Consider the following 20,955-nt stretch of genomic DNA (forward strand, 5'->3'; position numbering starts at 1 on the left):
CCAGGCAAGAACAGGCACAATGCCAGGGGGCATGCAGGGCCACCAGGAGCCATTTGCCTTCCCCTTGGGGGCAGGGCTCAGTAGCAGTGCTATGTGTTGAGGCAGTGGGGTGGGGGGGTCTCCAAGTGCAGATTCTGCAGATCCCCTCCCCTCCACACACAGCCTGCTTCTCTCTCTCCGGGCAGGCTGCCCGCAGCCTCTGTCCTCACTACCTCCGGATGCCAAGGCACCAGCTGCTGCCCCAGAGCCTGGCACAGTACTCACTGCAGCTGGCAAGGCCCGGTTTCCTGAGGCCACAGGGCAGCAAGGCTGGTGGGGGCCTGGGCAACATCGGGACAGTCTGAATCCCTTCCTCTGTCTACTTAGGGTACCAGTGGAGAGGGCAAGAAAGCAAAAGTGAGGACCCCAGCAGACAAGAGGGAAAGGCAGGGAAGAGTGGCAAGGAGGTGGGAGGCAGGGCAGAGCAGGAGAAAGGTGACCCATCACAGAGACAGACAAGAAATGAAGATGGCTCAGGGCTGTGAGGGAGCAAGAGGGGATGAGTGCAGCTATCTGGATAAAGAAAAGGAGCAAGCCCTGCAGGGACAGGGACAGGAGATGGGAAGAGGGCCAGCAAGGAAAGGGAATAGGGACCTCTAGGGAACAGAAGCGAAGGTTTTCCGAGGCCTTGTGTCTCCATAGCAACCAAGCCTGCTGCCCAGGCACTGGGAGAACCAGGGGGCTCAAGGACCAGAAAAAGGAATGTGTTTGACCTTGGTTTTGCCACATGTGCTCTTCCCTCCCAGAAGCCACTCCTTCCAATCCCTCACCTTCACTGCAGTCAAAGAAAATATCATTAAAGAGAGAGTCAAACAGAAAAAAAGAGAATAAGGCGACCATGTGAAAAAGTGATTAGGACAGAACAAAAGAGGGCAGCAAAAAGAAGAGAGGTGAATCTGGGGCTGGACTGTGGCTGCCAAGGCCAACTCGAGAAACGAGGCCATTCCTCGACTCCTCAGCTCTACCTCTGGTCTCCTTAGGGTGGGTGGCAATGCTAGCTACTCCGGAGCCTGCGCCTCCACGGGCTCCAGTCCCTTTGCCACCAGAGTCCTGGGTGGGCCCAGAGACGCCAAGAGGCCCAAGAAGCAGCCAAAGAGCCTGAAAGCCTTTGAGGAGAGGGACGGAAAAGAGATGAGCAAACGTGGAAAGAAAACCCAAAGATTGTGAGGAGAAACCTGAATCAGGGAGGTCTGGGCAGGACTTCAAGTCAGTGGAGGGATTCTACTGGGGTGAGCCTATGCGGGCCACCGAGAGGCTCAGAAGAGCACAACCCAGATCTGGGCTGAATAAGCCCTGAAGCACCAGGGGGCGCTCTCCCCCATCTTGCCGTGTTGGAGAGACTGGGAACTACAACTCCCAGCAGTGCTTGCACAGTTACCGCCCCGTAATTGCTCCAGACCCAGGAATGGGGGTAATAGCTGATGCTCCTTTCCTCCCACAGTTGGGTAGTCTGTAGCCCTACAAGTGTCCCCAGTGAAGATGTATGTGGCTGGAGGCTAGTTGTGGTCCTGCATTTCTGAGTATCGTGCATGAGGGACTGAGCAGCTGCCTCCTTTCCAGGCCCAGCTCCCAGACCTCCTCTGGGAAGGTCTCCAGCGCCCCTCTCCGCCCTCCCTACTCTGGAGCGCTACAGCTGTCTGTTCTGCTCGCTTGGCACTTACTGCCTAGTAACATCTTGTACTGCTCCCTGGAGAGGAAATGCGATGTGAGAAAGAAGACCTGGGCGCTAGTACTGGCTCCACCACCAGCTCTGTGACCTTGGCTGGTCACAAAGCTGGGCTCTAAGTCCCAGCTTCCCCCTCTGGAAAATGGAGCTGAGAATCAGGAACTGCACAGGCTGCTGTGGGCATCTCAGAAAGAGAAAGGCAGGGTCCAGCTTCCTCAACCGTAAAGCACCCCACAAACAAATGACTCATGCCAGTTGGTAACTTTCTGCGAGTGTGCTGCCTCTTTCCCTGTCTTTCTGTCTTTCTCAAGGGTTTTTTTTTTTTTTTTTTTTTTGGTAGAGATGGAGTCTCACCATGTTGCCCAGACTAGTCTTGAACTCCTGGCCTCAAGTGATCCTCCCACCTTGGCTTCTCAAAGTGCTGGGATTATAGGCATGAGCCACAGTGCCTGACCTCAATGAACAAATTAACTCTTCTGAAAAGAGTGTGCACTTTTCATATACTTTGCATGGACCACACTTTATTGTAGTTATTTGTTAAAACATCAATCAGCCTCTTGGGAACGGAGCCCATTGGCTCATTTAAAATAAATTTGCTGACCACATGGCTACTTATGTGCCAAGAGCTGTGTAAAGCACTGAGGGTGCAGGAACAGAAATATCCAATCCCTGGCCTCAAGGAGCTTGGTCTAGTTGGGGAAGCAAACAGGTAAAGTGACAGTGACAATACAGTGTGATCAGCCTTCTAATGGAAGTGTGGAAACACCATAAGTGTTCAGGTTCGCCTGGGGTGTTCAAGGAGACTTCCAGTGTGGATGGCCTGACTGCCTTCTCAGAGTCAGATGAAAGAGACATACCACGTCATTGGGGAAGGGACAAGGATAGCAGAAATCTAGGCAAACAGAAGATTAGACTAAAGAATGGAAATGGGACTCCATAGCCCCAGTGCTTGGCACCCACTGGATTTCCTTGAGGACTTGTTATAATGGCTTGTAAACTTCATAGGAAAGAGATTATTTTAAGGGAGGAGGCCTCAATACAGAAAAAGGAGCTACAGCCATAAAGTGGGCTTAAAGGCCCCTTGCTGACCACAACTCCCAACCAGACTCTCCCTGGACTGGGCACCTAGCAGGCTTCCAGAATTTGATGGTTACATGGGTATTGCCCTGCTTCCTGGTTGCCTTACCAAAGAAACAGATAATTCCTAGGGGTCAGACTGAACAACTGCCACAAAAAAAAGATACCTGTGTTCTAGAAAGAGGGCATCAGAACAACTGGGTTTTGCAAAAGAAATGGGAGGTTTGTGGCCCTTCACACCAGGGCAGCTAATAGGGCCTTTGGACTGGCACTCGGGGAGCAGGCCCATCAGTTCCCACAGGCCTCAGAGAGGACAAGGGGATGTACCTGTGTTGACTTGGCTTCCACCCAGGAAGCACAGTTAGCCTGTGGCAGGGTGAGGGCTGAACTCTCTGGGGACCATCAGGGTCACTGACCTTTTGTTGGCTGGTGCACATCGCCGGCTCCTCCTCTCCCGGCCCCCCCCTCGGAGAACAGTAAGGACCCTACTGGAGAAGCAGAATTGGGGAGTCAGGCACAGGGGCTACTCAGCCAGTCCCTCCCCAGCCTTGAGGGGATGAAGGCCCCTCTCTAGAGTGGAGGTGCTGCTTGCAGGTATAGGGAAGGAGAGGCTTTTCTGGGGACCCCGTTGCCTTCAAGACCTCTAGGGAAGGAGCCACTTGACAAACTAAGGATGATCAGCCCCACAGACCCCATCAGACTCATGATCACTGACTTCCACTCTTTGCCTGGGGTGGGGAAACTGAGCAGAGGAGCAGAGGCCTCACTGCTAGTGCAGGATCCCCTCTTCCCCACAGCAGGCAAATAGGCTACCCCTTAGCACTGAAGGCCCCCAGCACTCCCTTCCAACTTCTCACTCCTTCTCCTGGCCTCCTCCATGAGGCACATTCTCCCCACCACTCTGCATCTTTGCTCGCACCCTTTCTGCTGGATCGAGCTCACCCTCCCCAACTCATTCAAAAGCCTGACACAGGTGCCCCTCCTCCAGAAACTTCTCCAGATTTACACCCAAGCTCTTCTGTTCTTTACTGTCCTTGAGGCTCTCACTACACCTTGAGGCTATCTACACCTGCTTCATTCACCACAGTGAGTGCTCGGAAGCTCTCCCCTGTCCACTCCTTTGACAGTTAGACCCTGGAGCTTCCCAGAAATTTCCAAGGGCTTCCTCTAATTCCTGTCTGTTCTTCATCCCACCATTGTGCCTACAAAAGGGCTGTGCACGTCAAGGGAGATCCCGCCTGCAGCTCAGCCTGGATGTGGGCAAGCCCTTTCTCAAGAGTTATTTCTCACTCCTCACCACCCCACTCATCAGCAGCACCTAGGCCTCCAGTCCAAAGGCCCTGGCAGGTACATGTTACCATGTCTGGGTTCTAGGCCAGCTTGAACTCTTCAGCCCAACTCTCTCCCTGCCAGTGAACCTATACACTCAGCACCTGGCTTCCAGACACCCAGCCCTACTGCCAGATCCACAGGATGGCTTCAGGACGAGAAAACTCAGTGATGAAGGGGGAAAATCCCTATATGGGCTCTTACTGCAACCTTAATTGTAAATCCTCAAACTTGAACTAGAATAATATTTGAGCTGTGGAAACTTTCCAGGGGGGGCTTGCTGAGATCCTCTGGGAGGACCTTCACGTATGACAAAGGGGAGCCACAGCCAGCACCCACAGAACCAGGCACTGAGAGATAAGAAGGACATGAGTGAACCAGCCAGGGCTCCTACTTATAACTCCCCAATTGGGACTTCCTCTTTCCCCACACTTCTTGCCATAATTTCACATCCCTGCAAGACTCCAAGGCCTCTATCTCCCAGACCTAAATCCATCCCAAATTTCATATCTATGCAAGTTTCTCCTGCAGCCCAATCTTGGTCCTACCTACAGGCTAAGGACCCCACTCTGTTCCTCTGTAAGATGATCCCCCAACAGGGAGCTGAATTGGGCAGGTCCAACAGTGCCAAAGGATCTGGAAGGCCAAAACCTCGAGCTCAGAGAGAATCAGTGACAGTGAAACACTGGAGGAAGCCAGAGCTGGAGGAGCTCAGACAGGACTCCTGGGTTCTGTCTCCAGGTTTGCTTAATACCAGGGCTCTCAATTCACCAATTAGGTCTATGGAATCACTAACAAGTGAATTCATCTCTCTGGTCCTCAATGTCATCATCTGTCAAATAGGATTAAGAGACGTTCAAAAGGCCGGGCACCGTGGCTCACGCCTGTAATTCCAGCACTTTGGGAGGCCAAGGCAGGTGGATCACGAGGTCAAGGCATCGAGACCATTCTGGTCAACATGGTAAAACCCCATCTCTACTAAAAATACAAAAATTAGCTGGGCATGGTGGCGCATGCCTGTAGTCCCAGCCACTCGGGAGGCTGAGGCAGGAGAATTGCTTGAACCCAGGAGGCGGAGGTTGCGGTGAGCCGAGATCGCGCCATTGCACTCCAGCCTGGGTAACAAGAGTGAAACTCCGTCTCAAAAAAAAAAAAAAGAGACGTTCAAAAAACACAAGGGTGAAGGCATGCGGGTGGGCAGGGGGTTGGGAGTGCGTGCTGTGGAAAGGGAGAGGCCCTGCACCTCTCCTCCCATGTCCCATCTCGTCATGGATGGGGGCATCCCACAGTAGCAGGGTGAGGGTGATGAGACTGCCTAAGACCCTCTTTCTCCAGCCCATGCTTTTCTCTTGTTACTTAGGTCCAAAGAAAAGAAAGAATGATCAGAATGAATGGAAGAAAATCAAACACCACCATGAGAAAGAAAAAAAAGCAAGATACAATACCAGGAAAACGCAAAAAAAAGGGTGACTGGAGACAACGGCAGGAGTTCAAACATCTCTTGATGTCAGAAACCAAGGTGAGATGTGGGTGGATGTAGTGCTTCAGGGTGGGCAAGGGAGAGGGGAACGCACAGACAAGGGCAAGTCCCCACTCCCACCCCAGCACCCCCCGATAAAATTAAGAAATAGCAAAGGAAGAGGGTAGGGAAGGAAGGAAGGTGTCAGGACAGGTGGAGGAGGGGAAGGGGACAGGGGAGGGACAGGGAGAAGAACAGAAAATCCAGGCGCAGGTTAGGGGCAATCCAATCCAATCCAAACCAAACCAAAACTTCAAACCATACCTTCGCTGTTTAACGTCAGGTGAGCCGGACCTTGGAAAGGGGAAGGAAAGAAAGAAAGAAAAAAAAAGAAGAAAAAAGAAAGAAAGGGAGAAAGAAACAAAGAAAACAAGAGTCATCAAAATCAGCCAGAGAGAAGGGAGAAAAAAGCTTTAGCTGCCACAATTTAAAAACCCTTTTTAACTTGTGACAGACATCGGGGGGAGCCCCAGCCCAGGAGCTGAGGAGAGGGGCCCGATGCCGAAACAGAGGGTGGAGGGCACAAGGGGAAGAAAGAAAGAGAGATTAGGGGCATCAGAGAGGGTAAAAGGGATACAAGCAGAACCAGAGGAAGGAGGGGGCAGGGAGTCGCTGCATGGGGGAGAGGAGATTTTGGTTTCTTTTTTTTCTTCTTGCCGGAAAAAAAAAGGAAAAGGAGGAGAAGCATTAGGCTGGGAGGGTTGCTTTTTCCTTTTTCTTTTTTTCTTTTTTTTTTTCTTCCGGGAGGCGGAGAGAAAAAAAAACGGTCAACGAGAAAAAACGATTCAGATGGAGGAAAAAATAAAACACGACACAAAAATCAAAGCCACCTGGAGAGAGAGAGAGTGTCCTGTTAGCATGGGATTGAGCAGGCAAGGGGGCCTCCAACCCTCCAACACCCCTAATCCCGATTACCCATAGGATGCTGACAGAAAAGGGGGAAAGATGGGGGGTACAAAGAATCTGGGCCTAAAAAGATCCCCCACTAAAGCAGGGTTTGGAAGGACATCTGTTGGGTTCTAATCCTCCCAGCTACCCTTCTCAATAAACTCTGTATGGATAGTAGGGACCCTGCACACCTGGGTTCTAAGAGAAAACTGGGGCTCGAGAGGACAAAGTTAAAGAGAGGAAACAAGTAGGAGAAGGTAGACTCCAGGGAGACACAGAGAGACTGGGGTCAGAGCTCTCAGACAGTAAGGTCCAAAGAGGACAGCCAAGGCCCAATGGAGGAGGTCCAGCTCTCCAAGAGGTCCAAAGACTTTATTCATAAATTACAGACCGCCCCAGCCAGGCACGGTGGCTCACGCCTGTAATCCCAGCACTTTGGGAGGCTGAGGTGAGCGGATCAGGAGGTCAGGAGTTCGAGACCAGCCTGGCCAACATGGTGAAACCCCATCTCTACTAAAAATACAAAAATTAGCTGGGCGTGGTGGGGGCGGGGGCGCCTGTAATCCCAGCTACTCAAGAGGCAGGAGAACCGCTTGAACCCGGGAGGTGGAGGTTGCAGTGAGTGGAGATCGTGCCACTGCACTCCAGCCTGGGCAACAAGAGTAAGACTCCGTCTCAATAAATAAATAAATAACAGACCCCCATTCTCTGGTCAAAACCTCTCTCAAATCACCCAAAATCTGGATTTTGAAAAGAGAAAATGGACTGAGAGGAAGATCAGCTAGGATTTCCACCCAGGATTACACTGTCCCCTTGAGAGGGCCTTGTCAGCCCTAACCCGAAGTACCCCTCCCCAGCCTTACTGGGAAGGAATCTGGATCAATGGATCAGTACCCCAGTCCCCAAAGGGCACCAGCCATGGAAAGCTCTCTCCTAGAGAGGCTGGCACCACCAGGCCCACAGCTGGGCTGAGACCCCAGGGCTCCCTGAGATGGCCAGCCAGCTCCACCAGACCTCAGAGCCCCCCAGCAATCCCACTGACTCCCCTGTGGCATCTGGCCAAGAGGGTAGAAAGGCAACAGCCCTGTGGTGCCACTGTCACCCTTGGAAACAAGCCCCACTGCTGTGCCAATGAGATGTTGGCCCTAGGGATAGAAAGCTGGGGCCAGGATGGAAGTAGCAAGGTTAAAGAGTTACAAGTATCTCTGAAACAAAGCTGGATGGGTCAGGATGCCTGGGCTCCAGGAGGAAAGGCAGAGAGGAAGCCAGGAAGCACATGGCCGGGGGCTGAAGGCCTGGACCCCATGGCCAGATGGTTCACACTGCCCTCTTTGCCCCATCTCTCTGAGGTGGCATTGGTTTCTCCCCACCTCTGAGTCTTGAGGCCACTTAGGGGAGAAGGCCATAGCTGCTAAGGGCAGCCTCAGGACAGAACACCTCTTGGGAGGACGTAGGTTTTTATCCATGACACAGGTAAGGACCCAAGCATTTGAACTGAGTATGCTCATTCCTTACTCTTGAATACCTTTCTACTCTGCCACCAACTCTTTCCCCAAGAACTACCAGCATTTCCTTCCAAACCCCCCAAATTCAGGACCCAGACCCAGAGCCCTCAACCCACATCTGACTCTCCCTGTCAGAAGCAGCCTTGCTCTCAGGCTCCCACCCTTGAGAATCCAGGCCTCTGCCCACCCCCAGCCCAGGAGCCAGCTGCCCTGTGAACCCACCCTCTGTCCCCCACAGGTCTGACTGCTGCTAGGGGAAGCCACATCTCCCTCTCCCAGACCCTTCCATTGCCCAGCTCCTTGCCAGCCTCATTAGCATTCGGCAGTCTCCCTCTGTCACCACGGCAACCAGCTGCTCAGCTCCCCCAAGCGTGACAGCACCAGCCATCTTGGTGAAGGGGAGGCTGGTTCCCTTCCTGTCTACCCCTGGCTCAGCCCCAGCTGGCCCGAGGGTTTTCTCCCTAAAGTAAGTCTCCCTGCTAATCTGAAATCTCTGCTCCCTTCTCCTGGCCCCCAGCCCCACTGGGGTATTCACTTCCCCACATCCACCTGTGGCATCAGCCCCTCCTCCCACCGCTGGAGTAGAGACTGGCAGTGATGGATGGCATAGCCAAGGGTCCCTTCCTAGGGCACTTTATCTGGCTGCTTCTGGGTCTCTTCGCCCTGCCACAAGAGGCTGGGAGGAAAAAGGAGGTGCTCAGCGGGGCTGTAGAGCAGGATCTCAGGGTTCCTGTAGAAAGCTAGGCCTTGGGCATAGTATCGAGTGGAAAGAGGGTGAAGGCACAGAGGACTCCTTAGATATGTAAGGGGAGCTGCAGGGTCCAGAGCACAGTGCCACAGAGGAGGCCTCCCACCCACCCACGTGGAACCAACACCTGCTAAACCCACCTCCCCACCTTCAGTCTCATCCCCTAACTCTCCTACTGAAACCCCAGAGAGAACCACCATTGGAAGAAGAAAGATGATGATGGGTGACAAGACAAGCAGGCACACAGACATGTCACGGAGTGACACAGAGATGCGTCAGACTCCTAGGTGTGTATACACACATACGCACACACATACAGCCTCCGATACACAGCCCTGCACAGCCACTTACATGCAGGCACACACAGTGCCACAACTAAACCAGCAGACTATCACGCCACCCAAAGAAATGGCAAGGTGGCATCCGCAGGCCTCCTTCCCCATGGGTTCCCAAAGCCCGGCTTCCCTTCTTGTCCCTGTCCATCAGCCCCTTTCTTCTGCCCTACTCCTGCCAGAATCCTTCCCAAGTGCCCCTCTGGCTTTCTTCTTTTGGCCAAGCTGTTCCCACTTCCTGCCCCTCCCTCTAGCTTCAGACTTGAGGCTTTCTCTTCCCACCCCTTCACTTACCCCCTCTCCTTCCTCCATCTCTCTCTTCCCTTTTTTTTCTCCACTCCACCCTTTTTTCCCTTTCTCTCTTCCTCCCTCCGTCTCTCCCTTTGTTCTGGAGGAGACATGACATCAAGAGCAAGTAAAAGTCACATCAGCACTAAATCTTATCTCCAGCCTTCAGAAGGCTGCGTCCACCCAGACACACAGACTCTCTCTCTCTCTCTCTCTCTCTCTCTCTCTGACACACACAGAGGTAAACACTGACACACAGAGATGCAAACACAGATGCAGACACACAAAGATGCTGATGTTCTACATAGGCAAACAGAAATGTGGGCACACCACATATGCATCGATAGAGGCTCACAGCACACCCACGCACTCAGACACAAAACCATGTTACACATACACAGCATATATCCATAGGTGTGCACAGAGACACATAGACCAGCAGAACTGTATGAATGTATGTGCATGCACACACACACACACACACACACACACGCACACGCACCTCCCTACTAGGCCCAGGGGACCTGAGGACCCCCAGGGAGAAGAGACATCCAAAAGAGACAAGTCAGACCATGGACATCACAAGGAAAAATGGGTTCTAGCCCCACGCTGAAGCCAAAAGCCTCTTGTTGCCTTTCTTTCCCAGGACTACTATATCCCTGGCACATTCCTCTGCTCCTCCACAGGGAGGCCCTGCTCTCCCACTCCACTTTCCCAGGAGAAGGGACTGGGATGCCACCTCATGCTTGCTCTGCTGCCTTCTTCATGGTGGCTATGTAAGCTCATCTTCAACACAGCCTTCAAGCCAGAACTACCTTTTTCCTACTCTCAGCCCACCCCAGAGGAGGAAAAGAAATGAAGGAAAAGCCAAATTGCGAGAGAAAGAGTCAGAGAATGACAGAAACCCAGAGAGAATCTGGGGAAGGAGAGGCACATGGTCCAGGGACAGGGTCTTGGAGAAAAGGAGGTAATGACAAAAACTGGAGAGGAAGAAGAGGCCAACAAAACAGGAGATAGAGAAAGAACAGACAGAGAAACCTCAGAGAGAGGCACACACCCCATCCTTGTCCTCTGACCTGGATGAAGGAAGAAGTGGACCACCCCTACCTAGCAACCTGTGGTACAGTGGCTAGGGGCCTGCCACAAGTGTCAAGTGTTGGTCACAGTGGGGCAGAGAAGCTGCCCCCACCACACACCCCAGACCCCCTACTCTGCCGGTGTACTCCACTCCAGTCCCCTGAGCCCTGAAGCAGTGGCACCAGACTCCAGGGCAGATTCTTCCCAAGCACAGGTTTCTGGGGCAACAGGCCCACCCCACCCTGCCCCACTGTATAGCAAAATTGCTTTTCTAAGCTTCCTAACTTGGGCTGGGCTAAACAGTGTCTACCCACTCACTTCTGGGCACTTCAGAATCCTGTCAGCCCCATCCCTCCACCCCCATCGCTCATCTCTTCCCTAAGTTTCCCTTTCCCTCTCCAGCCTGGAGAGGAAAAGGGAGAAGAAAGGCCAATCAGCAGCCTCCCACCCCTTAAAACCAATGAAGAGGGGACGCAAGAGAGCGGGGTGAGGCGGCCAAGGGAGGACCCCAGACATCCTTCTCCAGAGGAGCCCTAACATGGCAGGAAAGGGAGTCCTCTGGTAGCCAACAACAGCCCCTCACATAGGATCCCATGGCAACAGATCCACTACCCCAGTGACCAAGAGGCTTCACTCACCTTCCATGGGGTGCTCCTCTGCAGCCAGTGATGTTCGGAGAAGGGGGAGGCAAAGAGAAAAGAAAAAGGAGGGCTGTTAGCAAAGATACCATGAACAGGGGCTCCAAGGGGCATGTGGAGTCCAAGCCCACCCAGGCCCTGACATGAGTCACCCAACATAAAAAGCCTAGGTCTCAAGAAACAGCGCTATGTTGGGGATGAGGCAGAGACAGAGCTGCCCCTGAGTCAGAACCTCACACACAGTCAGCCAGTACCCATCACACCCAAGCCTCAAGTAACATTTCAGGAAACCAAGGCCCAGGACAGGGAATTGACCACACTCAAGGTCACATAGAGAATCTGAGGCACAGCCAGGAGTGGCAGTCAGGCTTCCCACTTCCCCAGAGAGGCTCCCCCACTGCATTCCATTGCATCTCAGAGACAGATGGAGACACACTCATGCCACTAACTGTCTCACAGGGCTCACTAGAGACACACTCATGCTCAGTGACACACTGACACACATAGGCACTTAGCAGAACACACACAGTCTCCTACAACTCACATCTAAAGCCTCTGCACACAGGACTCAACCACCTACAGCCCCTGACCCTCCGAGGGGGGAAAAGACATCAGGACACAGAGTGAGCAAACAAAATTCTGCCATACAGCACTGTGTGACTTTCCTCCTATTCACTCAACCTGAGTCCCTATTGCCTCTTCTACAAAAATGAGAGGGGAAGGCTGGATAGTTTCTGAGGCCTCTTCTGACTCTGATTCTGGTTCTAGGACAAATGTCTTCTTAACATCTGGATGAGGCCAAGGGCCCCCAGGCTGGATGGCCACACTAGTGGCCATCTTGAAGAGAGTCCAAATTCAGTGGACCACAGTGGGCCCAGATCTAGACCATGCCACATCCTTCAGACAGGCAGACCTCACATATTAGGGCCCTGCCTGGGCTTGGCCTTTGAGCTCACCAAATGGGTCAAAAGGGAGATGGAAGGAAGAGATGGAAGGAAGGAAGAACTAAGCTATAGTTCCTCAAGCAGGCTGGGCTCTGGTTTGCTTTGTAAGTAGATGGACAGGCCCCCAGTTCCAAACATTTGCCATGTGCTCACCTCCTGGGAGCCTTTAGATGAAGCAATAGGTGGGAAGTAGGAAACCGCACAACCTGCAAACACACAAACCCATGGGGAAACACATACTTGCATGTGCAGCCCCCTGGATACACACTTATGCACACACAACTATTCAGTACACACTCACACATGCACACACTATCTCCTCCTACCTCCAACCTCATTTGGTGGTATCTGTTCATTCGCTCATGGAGAGGTAGCTAAAGTCCGAAAAAAAACCAGTCATTTGTCATACCTTATATCACCTCCATAATCCACGCACATACACAGGCTGAATGCAAGCACCAATACCTGCACAGTAACCTACTACATAATACTAGACACACACACCACCACCCCACAGTGACTCCAGTAGCTAAAGATACACAGCGGGTGCCGGGCGCGGTGGCTCACGCCTGTAATCCCAGCACTTTGGGAGGCCGAGGCGGGTGGATCACGAGGTCAAGAGATCGAGACCATCCTGGGCAACGTGGTGAAACCCCATCGCTACTAAAAATACAAAAAATCAGCTGGGCATGGTGGTGCGTGCCTGTAATCCCAGCTACTCAGGAGGCTGAGGCAGGAGAATTGCCTGAACCCAGGAGGCGGAGGTTGAGGTGAACCAAGATCGCGCCATTGCACTCCAGCCTGGGTAACAGGAGCGAAACTTCGTCTCAAAAAAAAAAAAAAAAAAAAAAAAAGATACACAGCAGGCGATGAACACAGCTCTCTTTCTATCTCTCATTTCCTAAACCTACACACACAGCCTTTCCATGTCAACATGTCTTACAAACACATTTCTCTATATGCTTTTACCTGACAGCTGCATCATCTAAAAGCTGTGTCTCCAATAGTTTTCTTAAGTAAACTGAATTACATTATATTTATGGGGGAAGCTGGCTAATGAAGGGGCCCTCAGGAAACTCTTTGGCTCTCATGAAGACTGCTGTGCAGGGATTTCTTGGGTTCCAGGATGCTAAGACCCTGGTCAGTCAGCACAATTGTCACCAGCACCTGTGCAAATAAGGAGGCATGGTGATTTCTAGATAATCCAATATGGCAGATATTTCAAAAAATATCTCCATCTGCCAGAAATGTACATCATGCTAAGCTCAGGAAGATGAAACAACCAGGCTTGATTTGTTTCTGGCTTTGGAGAGACACCACCTAGAAACTCATGTACCTCTCTTCCTCTGCTGCTCTTTGCTTTCTGCTGACTCACCTATGTCCCTCACCTGCTACCCCGAGCTCCTCTGGGCTTGGCCCCTGCCCTCCACACTCCTTTCATTTCTCCTTGCTCTCCTCAGTGATGGCTCACTTTTGTACGCAGAGACTCCCAAACCTGCATGGGCAGTCCTGGCCTCCTCCCTCAGTGCCAGTCCTGTATCACCACGTGTCCACCCAGCAATGCAATTGCTCCGTCAACTCTCTGACATCTAAACTCCACCACTGATGCCATTCTCGACGCCTGCACTCCCACAACCAAGTGCTCACTCCCCTATGCTTCACAAAGCCCCTGCTTTCAACTATGCTGCTTGAGCTCCCACTACATGCTCCACACTGCCCTCACAGGCTCCGGAGATTCCATTAGCTATGTGCCAGGCACCATACTGACCCTCACATGCAATATCACACATTAGCCTCACTGCAGCTCTGAGCTCGGTGCTATCTATCTCCTCTGTACAGAGAAGGAAACACGCCCAGGAGCACAGAATCACCTTTGCCCTCCTCCATTGCAATCCTAGGTCATCATAGCCTCTGGCCTCATCCCTTGTGCCTGGAAACCTGCAAACCTCCTGGTCAGTCTCCCGACCCATCCCCAGCCTGGCCCTCTTGGCATAGGTATGCCTTACTAAATACTGCTGTGATCAGAACTTCTCACCATTTCTAATACAAGCCTCTCTCCTGTGCCCTTCACCTATGTACCCATCTGCCTTCAAAGCCGCTGTCTCTGAGTGTCTCATGGGCTTCCCACACTCAATATGTCTAAGGTGGGCCTTATAACCCTCCCCCCACACCAGCAAATTCCCTGATCAAGTTAGGCACCCAGAAAGCACCTGCTCCTTTTGTCAGGCCAATCACCAGGTTTGTTGGTTCCACCTTCTAAAATCCTAAAAACAAAACTAAACTCCTAGAAATCTTTATCATACTCCATTTCCACCAGCACCGTCCAGGTCAGGTCCTGGTGAGGTCAGGCCCTGATCAGTCCATCTCCTTGGAACATTAGTAAGCCTCTGAGATGACGCCACGAACAGCCATTTTTTTCACCCTGAAATTCATATACCACAGCACACAACGTGGTTCACTCCAGCCGTGTTACAACCCTGCTGAAAATTCTTCAAAGCTTCTCAGTGCCTGTAGGTTAAAGTCAAATCTTCTCAGAAAATTTCATCCGAAATTTGACTGTGCCTTCCTCTAACCTCCTTTCCTGCGACAACCAGGCTGCAGCCACCCCACCTTCTTCCTGTTTCTATAATATGCCACGTTTCTGCACATAATATTCCTTTGTGCTTGAAACACTCTTCACATATAGCTGGCTGAGAAAATCTTCTCTTTTCTTCTTTTTTTTTCTTTTTTTGAAGATGGAGTTTCACTCTTGTTGCCTAGGGTAGAATGCAATGGAACAATCTAGGCTCACCACAACCTCTGCCTCCCGGGTTCGAGTGATTCTCCTGCCTCAGTCTCCCAAGTAGCTGGGATTACAGGCATGCACCATCATACTCAGCTAATTTTGTATTTTTTCAGTAGAGATGGAGTTTTCCCCAAACTCCTGACCTCAGGCAATCCACCCACCTCAGCCTCCCAAAGTGCTGGGATTACAGGCATGAGCCACTGTGCCCGGCTCAAAAATCTACTCTTTCTTTAAGACCCAGGTCAAGGGCAGCTACAGTGGTTCACACCTATAATCCCAGCACTTAGGGAAGCCAAGGTGGGAGGATCACTTGAGCCTAGGAGTTTGAGACCAGCCTGGGCAACACAGGGAGACCCTGTCTCTACAAACAAATACAAAAATTAGCCAAGTGTAATGGCTCATGTCTGTAGTCCCAGCTACTTGGGAGACTGAGGTGGGAGAATCGCTTGAACCTGGGTGGTCGAGGCTGCAGTAAACTGTGATGACACCACTGAACTGCAGCCTGGATGATGGAGCAAATCCTTGCCTCAAAAAAAGAAATAAATAAATTAGCCAGACATGGTGGTGTGTGCCTGTAGTCCCAGCTACTCAGGAGGTTAAAATAGGAGGATCATTTGAGCCCAGGAGTCTGAGATTACAGTGAGCTACGATCGTACCACTGCACTTCAGCCTGGGCAACAGAGTAAAACCCTGTCTCTAAAAAAATAAAAACAAGAGAAATTAAAAAAAAAAAAATCCAGGTCATTACACATTTGTCTTTGTTCTAAACAAAGGAGAGCTAGCCTTCCTCTTTTGTGCCAGCTCTAGAAATGTACATTCTATTCTTAATTCTCTTATTGAATCGCTATTGCAACCGTTTCAACATGTCTTTCCTGACTTGACTGTGAAATATCCAAAAGTAAGGACAATGCCTCATTCATCTCTCTATATCCAGCTGCTTACACGATTCCTGACTCAGAAAAAGGCATTCCCAAGTTTGTTGAGTGAATCGTAAAATAACACTTCGCATATGCTGAGCACTTAGGGTGTGCCTGGCTCTTTATGTCCATCGTTCCTCTACCCACCCCTGCTACCTTGTGAATGGATATTACTATCACTCCCTTTTAGACCTGAAGAAACCAAGACTTAGAAAGTAGGAGTAACTTATCCAAGGTCACACTGCTAGTTAGAGACACAGTCAAAATTTAAACCCAATCTGTCTGGCTGAACACTTCCAGTGGGCTACATGCTTAGCTTGGAAGTAAGACTTCTAGAAACTGATTCTAATCTAAGGTTCTGATTTTATCTACCACAAAGCACAACCAACTTGGTCTCTTCACCATGCCCTGGCTCACTCAATTCACATCTCCTATACTCCTCATGTAGGCTGTTCTCCTGGTGCAAAAGCTCTGCCCTTTCCTTTCCATCACTATAACTCACACTCGGTCATCCTTCTTCAAGGTCTGGCCAAGTCCCACCTTCTCCTTGAAGCCTTCCCTGACGACTAGAGCTAATAACCGTAGTACCATTTATTGATCACTTAGAATAGTGCCCAGTGCATTGTAAAGGATTTTCATACATTAATTCATTTAGTTCTTACAACAACGATATTACCTCCATCTTACTGAGTAGGACATTGAAGAACAATGTGGATAAATTAACTGTCCAAGTTCACATAGCTAAGAATTAGCAAAGCTAGGTTCAAACCATGGCAGCCTATACTCTTACTCATTTTGCCATCTTTATTTAGAGGCATCTAGCATGTCTCTGGGTTCTAAGAGCAGCTGCTGTCTATACCACCCTCTAGAGAAGCCTGTCCCATTCTGCCTGGAGCCACTTCTATCCACAGAAACTGTCAGGACCACAGGTACTAGATGTTAGAGCTGACAGAATAACCCCAACATAGGTGATCTCATTTGCTTGACTTTCACACACAAGACTTTACTGCCTCAGCAGAGGACAGAGATGGTGTCATAGATGGTATGTCTTGCCCAACAAACTCAAGATCCAACAGATTGATATCAAGGACAGTGATGAAGGCCAGAACAAAAGGGAAAAGAAAAGGTTCTAAACAGTCAAAACATACATCTAACACCTGGGCAATTAAGAATTGCTATTTGGGGCCGGGTGCGGTGGCTCAAGCCTGTAATCCCAGCACTTTGGGAGGCCAAGGCGGGTGGATCACGAGGTCAAGAGATCGAGACCATCCTGGTCAACATGGTAAAACGCCGTCTCTACTAAAAATACAAAAAATTAGCTGGGTATGGTGGCGCGTGTCTGTAATCCCAGCTACTCAGGAGGCTGAGGCAGGAGAATTGCCTGAACCCAGGAGGCGGAGGTTGTGGTGAGCCGAGATCGCGCCATTGCACTCCAGCCTGGGTAACAAGAGCGAAACTCCGTCTCGAAAAAAAAAAAGAATTGCTGTTTTCTGGCTACTCTCCACACACTGCCTAGAAGGTAGCCTTGCTCTATAGAAGCAGTTGCTGAGTTGTAAAACTGCATCCTCAATAAAGTTACTTCCACAAAAAAGGAATAAAAAAGAACTGTTATTTTCTCATAGAGCCTCAGGCCCTAACCAGAGTCCACCTACTGTTAGTGACACACAATTCTAACAGCAAGGAATGCTGATTTCTAGGTTCACACACATACACATACACACACAGAGAAAGAGAGACAGAAAGAGAAAGAGAGAGAGAGAGAGAGAGAGAGAGAGAGAGAGGTGTCAGTTGCTACCTGACAACTCCTCATAAGGGTGGAGATAGAAAAAATAGAAAAAGCTAATATAAGAATTCAAAAGTACAGCAGTCAGGCATCATCTCAGTCAGGGACAAACCTCAGTGAAGGAACCACTGCATGACAGTTTGGCATAATACCTGAGGGAAATCACGACCACCCTGAGTCACCTGAAAAAACTTAAATCACATTCCAGCTATTACGCTTAGGGAGGCAGAGAGGTGTGCAACACATTATGAAGAGATTTCCATCTGAAATGTGTTAAATGTGGGTTAGTTGTGTGTTTTAATGGGATAACGCCCTGCTCTCTGGGATGAGTTCCTCTCCAAAAGCTTGGAAAACTGAGATTTTCCTGCTCCATCTCCATTCTCCTTTCTCTGTGCTGGGACAGCTGACTGACAAAACACAGGAACACCCTCAGCACACACTGGCTTAAGGGAGAAACTGTGGCCCAAGGAATTTATGGTAGTTACTGGTTTGTGATAAAACCTGGACCCTAAATAGCCCCAACAAACCAAATGCAGGCAATCAATGGAACAATTGACCAGCTCTCCTTTCAGGAGGCAGCATGGAGACAGGTAGGGAGCAACGGGCTCTTGAGTCAGCTCAGGGCTAAGATCCCAGCTCTTACACCTCTGAGCCTTTCTTTGACCCTCTGTGAAATGGTGAAAGTTATCCTCATGTGGTGATCATGAGGACTAAATGGGATAAAACATCGAAGACACCCAGCAAATGCTCAATGGCTGCAAATCCCGCCTCTCTCCTCCTTTAAACTTACCATCTAATTCTCTGTGTTCTAATTGCTCCTTTGCTGGATCTGCAGCCACTACTACTCTTCCTCCTTCTCCCAGCCATCTGCTCCTCTGAAGTCTTCTGCTCAATTTTCCTCACCTTCTCCTTGGCCACTTCATCTGATCACAGAGCTTCAAATACTATACACACACATGGCTCCATCTGCAGCCTCACCTTCAACCCAAAGCTCTGGTCTCACATTCCCAATCACCTGGAATGTCAAGAGGTACCACTACTTAACACAAGCATGATCTATTGTGGCAAGACTGCTCCCCTTCCTGGCACCCCCCTTTCCTCTCACCCCTCCACCAACCTTCCAACCGTGCAGATCTGAAACTTCATCATCTCTGAACCCTCTCCTCCCACTTCACATCCAAGGGGAAGAATCCTACAGTTTCAGTCTCAGCAATGGCCTTCAATCACTGCCACCACAACTGCCACCACCATTCCTTGCCACTCCCCAAGACAACCAAGGCTCAGAGTCTCAATATCTCTTGCCTGACCTATCTCCCAACTGATTTCTTCACTACATAATTCTGTCTTCTATAAGCCCTCTGCACTTCACTCCCAACTCCCTAAGTACAGCTCTTACCTTATCCATTTATCTGCTCAAAATTCTTTTGTGGCTCCATTTGCCAATACACTGTACTCCATCAGCATTCAATGTGAGTGAAATAATTTAAGCCAGATCACCAAGACCTGGCCTCAACCTGCTTCTCCTGCTTTAGGTTCTGCTATTCTCCCTATACTTCTTGGTGCCCTCTACAGATATGATGTACATTTCTCCACTTCCATGCCTTTGCTCATACCAGTTCCTTTGCTTCAAATGACCTTCCCCAACCAAGCTGATTAATCAATGTTTGAGGCCAATTGTAAACAGCATGCATTTCACACTTGTAAACTAAAAACTGCCGTTTACTGCTCACTAATTTTATATAGCAGATGCTCATTTAATTCTTACAACAAACCTATAAGATAGGCGTGTGTATGCCCATTTTATACATAAAGAAAATGTATAAACTCTCTCTGTTTATACAGAGAGAGTTTAAGTATAAAGTCACAGTCTGGATGCAGAATCTCTCCTTTTTATTTTTTCTTTTGAGACACAGTTTCGCTCTTTGTTGCCCAGGTTGGGGTGCAATGGTGCAATCTCAGCTCACTGCAACCTCTGCCTCCCGAGTTCAAGGGATTCTCCTTTCTCAGCCTCCCAAGTAGCTGGGATTATAGCCGTGCACCACCACACCTGGCTAATTTTTGTATTTTAAGTAGAGACTGGGTTTCACCATATTGGTCAGACTGTTCTAGAACTCCTGACCTCAGGTGATCCAACCGCCTCAGCCTCTCAAAGTGCTGGGATTACAGGTGTGAGCCACCGTGCCCAGCTGCAGTCTCTTAACAACACACTGGACAGCTTTTTTTTTATCTGCTTCCTAAATTTAACAGTCAACTCCCAGAGCACAGAGTCGATCTTACTCATCTCTGACTCCACTGCAGCCCCCAACACACAGCCTATCACAAAGGAGCCTTGATGACTACCTGTGGAATTAAATCACCAACAAACACAAAACACACATGAGACACGTGTGTCTACCTCTCTGTAAGCACACACATTACGACTAGCTTCCTATTTTTCTCCTGAGCAAATAGTATACGCCTGACAGTGTCCTAAACACCTGCACCATCACTCCACCTGAGGACTCACACACATGCCTGCACATCCCTTCCTCTTTGATCACTTTTCAGCCCCTTCTCCACACACACAGGTGACATGAGTAAACACTGACATGCAAATCATGGCAAGATCCCAGTCTACTCTATCCCAGCTTTGGCAGACAATCAGCAACAGGAGACAGACTCGGCCACCCCTGCTGAGCTCTGTCTTCAATTATGTGTGGCCAGATCCCTGAGAGAGAGAGGGGAAAAAAGCAAATTTCCTGGCATGGAAGTTCTCCATCAATGGGTAAGCCCAGACCCTGGGAAAGCAGGAGGGATTCCAAAGGATGCACAAATCCGTATGCACACCAAACATGAAGGCAGATTGAAACATCTTGCATATAAAGCTAAAACCATTTTTCTAATGTATATTTTATTAACCACAATGGCAAATATAACATCAAAGGCATCTAAAGGCTTTTCCAAATTCACAGTAGCTTTGAGTCATTTATACTCACACTAAACAGATACAAAAATAACTACTTTGGAAGGGGTACTGTGAATTACTGACTTTTAAAAATGTCCTCAATCTCAGAAAGAGTTGGAAACCACTCACAGTAGAGATGATGAGTGACTGTAACTCCAGGGAAGCCTGAGGATTCTGACCACTAGAGCAGTCTCAGAGATCAAGAGCCAGGCCTGTTCCCCTTAAAGTCTTACTTCCCCATCCCAATACCCAACAATGGGAGCCCATGCCTTTCCTCCTTGACTGGATGAGAAAGTACTCGACGTATAATGAGCACAGGATATTATAAACGCTACCTAGGAAATAAGGAACAAATAGAAAAAGAAATGAGGTTGCAGAGTGGGGAGAGAAAAGAAGGGAAGCAGTAGGGTTGTTGCTGTGCCTATCATCTCCAGAGGCAATCAGTGCTTACAACTCCCATGCCCACCCACAACATA

The 20,955-nt window shown here is 49.9% G+C and overlaps 1 protein-coding gene across 27 annotated transcripts in view; it reads right to left on the reverse strand.

The window, feature by feature from the left end:
- Positions 1–20,955, reverse strand: part of NRXN2 (neurexin 2) — a 115,516-nt gene that overhangs the window by 81,022 nt on the left and 13,539 nt on the right. For 13 of the 27 annotated variants that reach the window (XM_039470730.2, XM_039470731.2, XM_039470728.2 and 10 more), the window contains 3 exons: positions 11,107–11,124; positions 5,895–5,924; positions 3,199–3,270 (listed from right to left, as the gene is read on the reverse strand). In XM_039470730.2, the coding sequence (XP_039326664.1) occupies positions 3,199–3,270; positions 5,895–5,924; positions 11,107–11,124 (120 nt within the window). Of the gene's footprint in view, positions 1–3,198; positions 3,271–5,894; positions 5,925–11,106; positions 11,125–18,325; positions 18,613–20,955 lie in introns of those variants that run through there. The other 14 variants (XM_039470727.2, XM_039470726.2, XM_010348261.3 and 11 more) reach the window with 8 other exon arrangements.

The sequence above is a fragment of the Saimiri boliviensis genome, chromosome 6 (assembly GCF_048565385.1).
Source record: "Saimiri boliviensis isolate mSaiBol1 chromosome 6, mSaiBol1.pri, whole genome shotgun sequence".
Classification (NCBI taxonomy): domain Eukaryota; kingdom Metazoa; phylum Chordata; class Mammalia; order Primates; family Cebidae; genus Saimiri; species Saimiri boliviensis.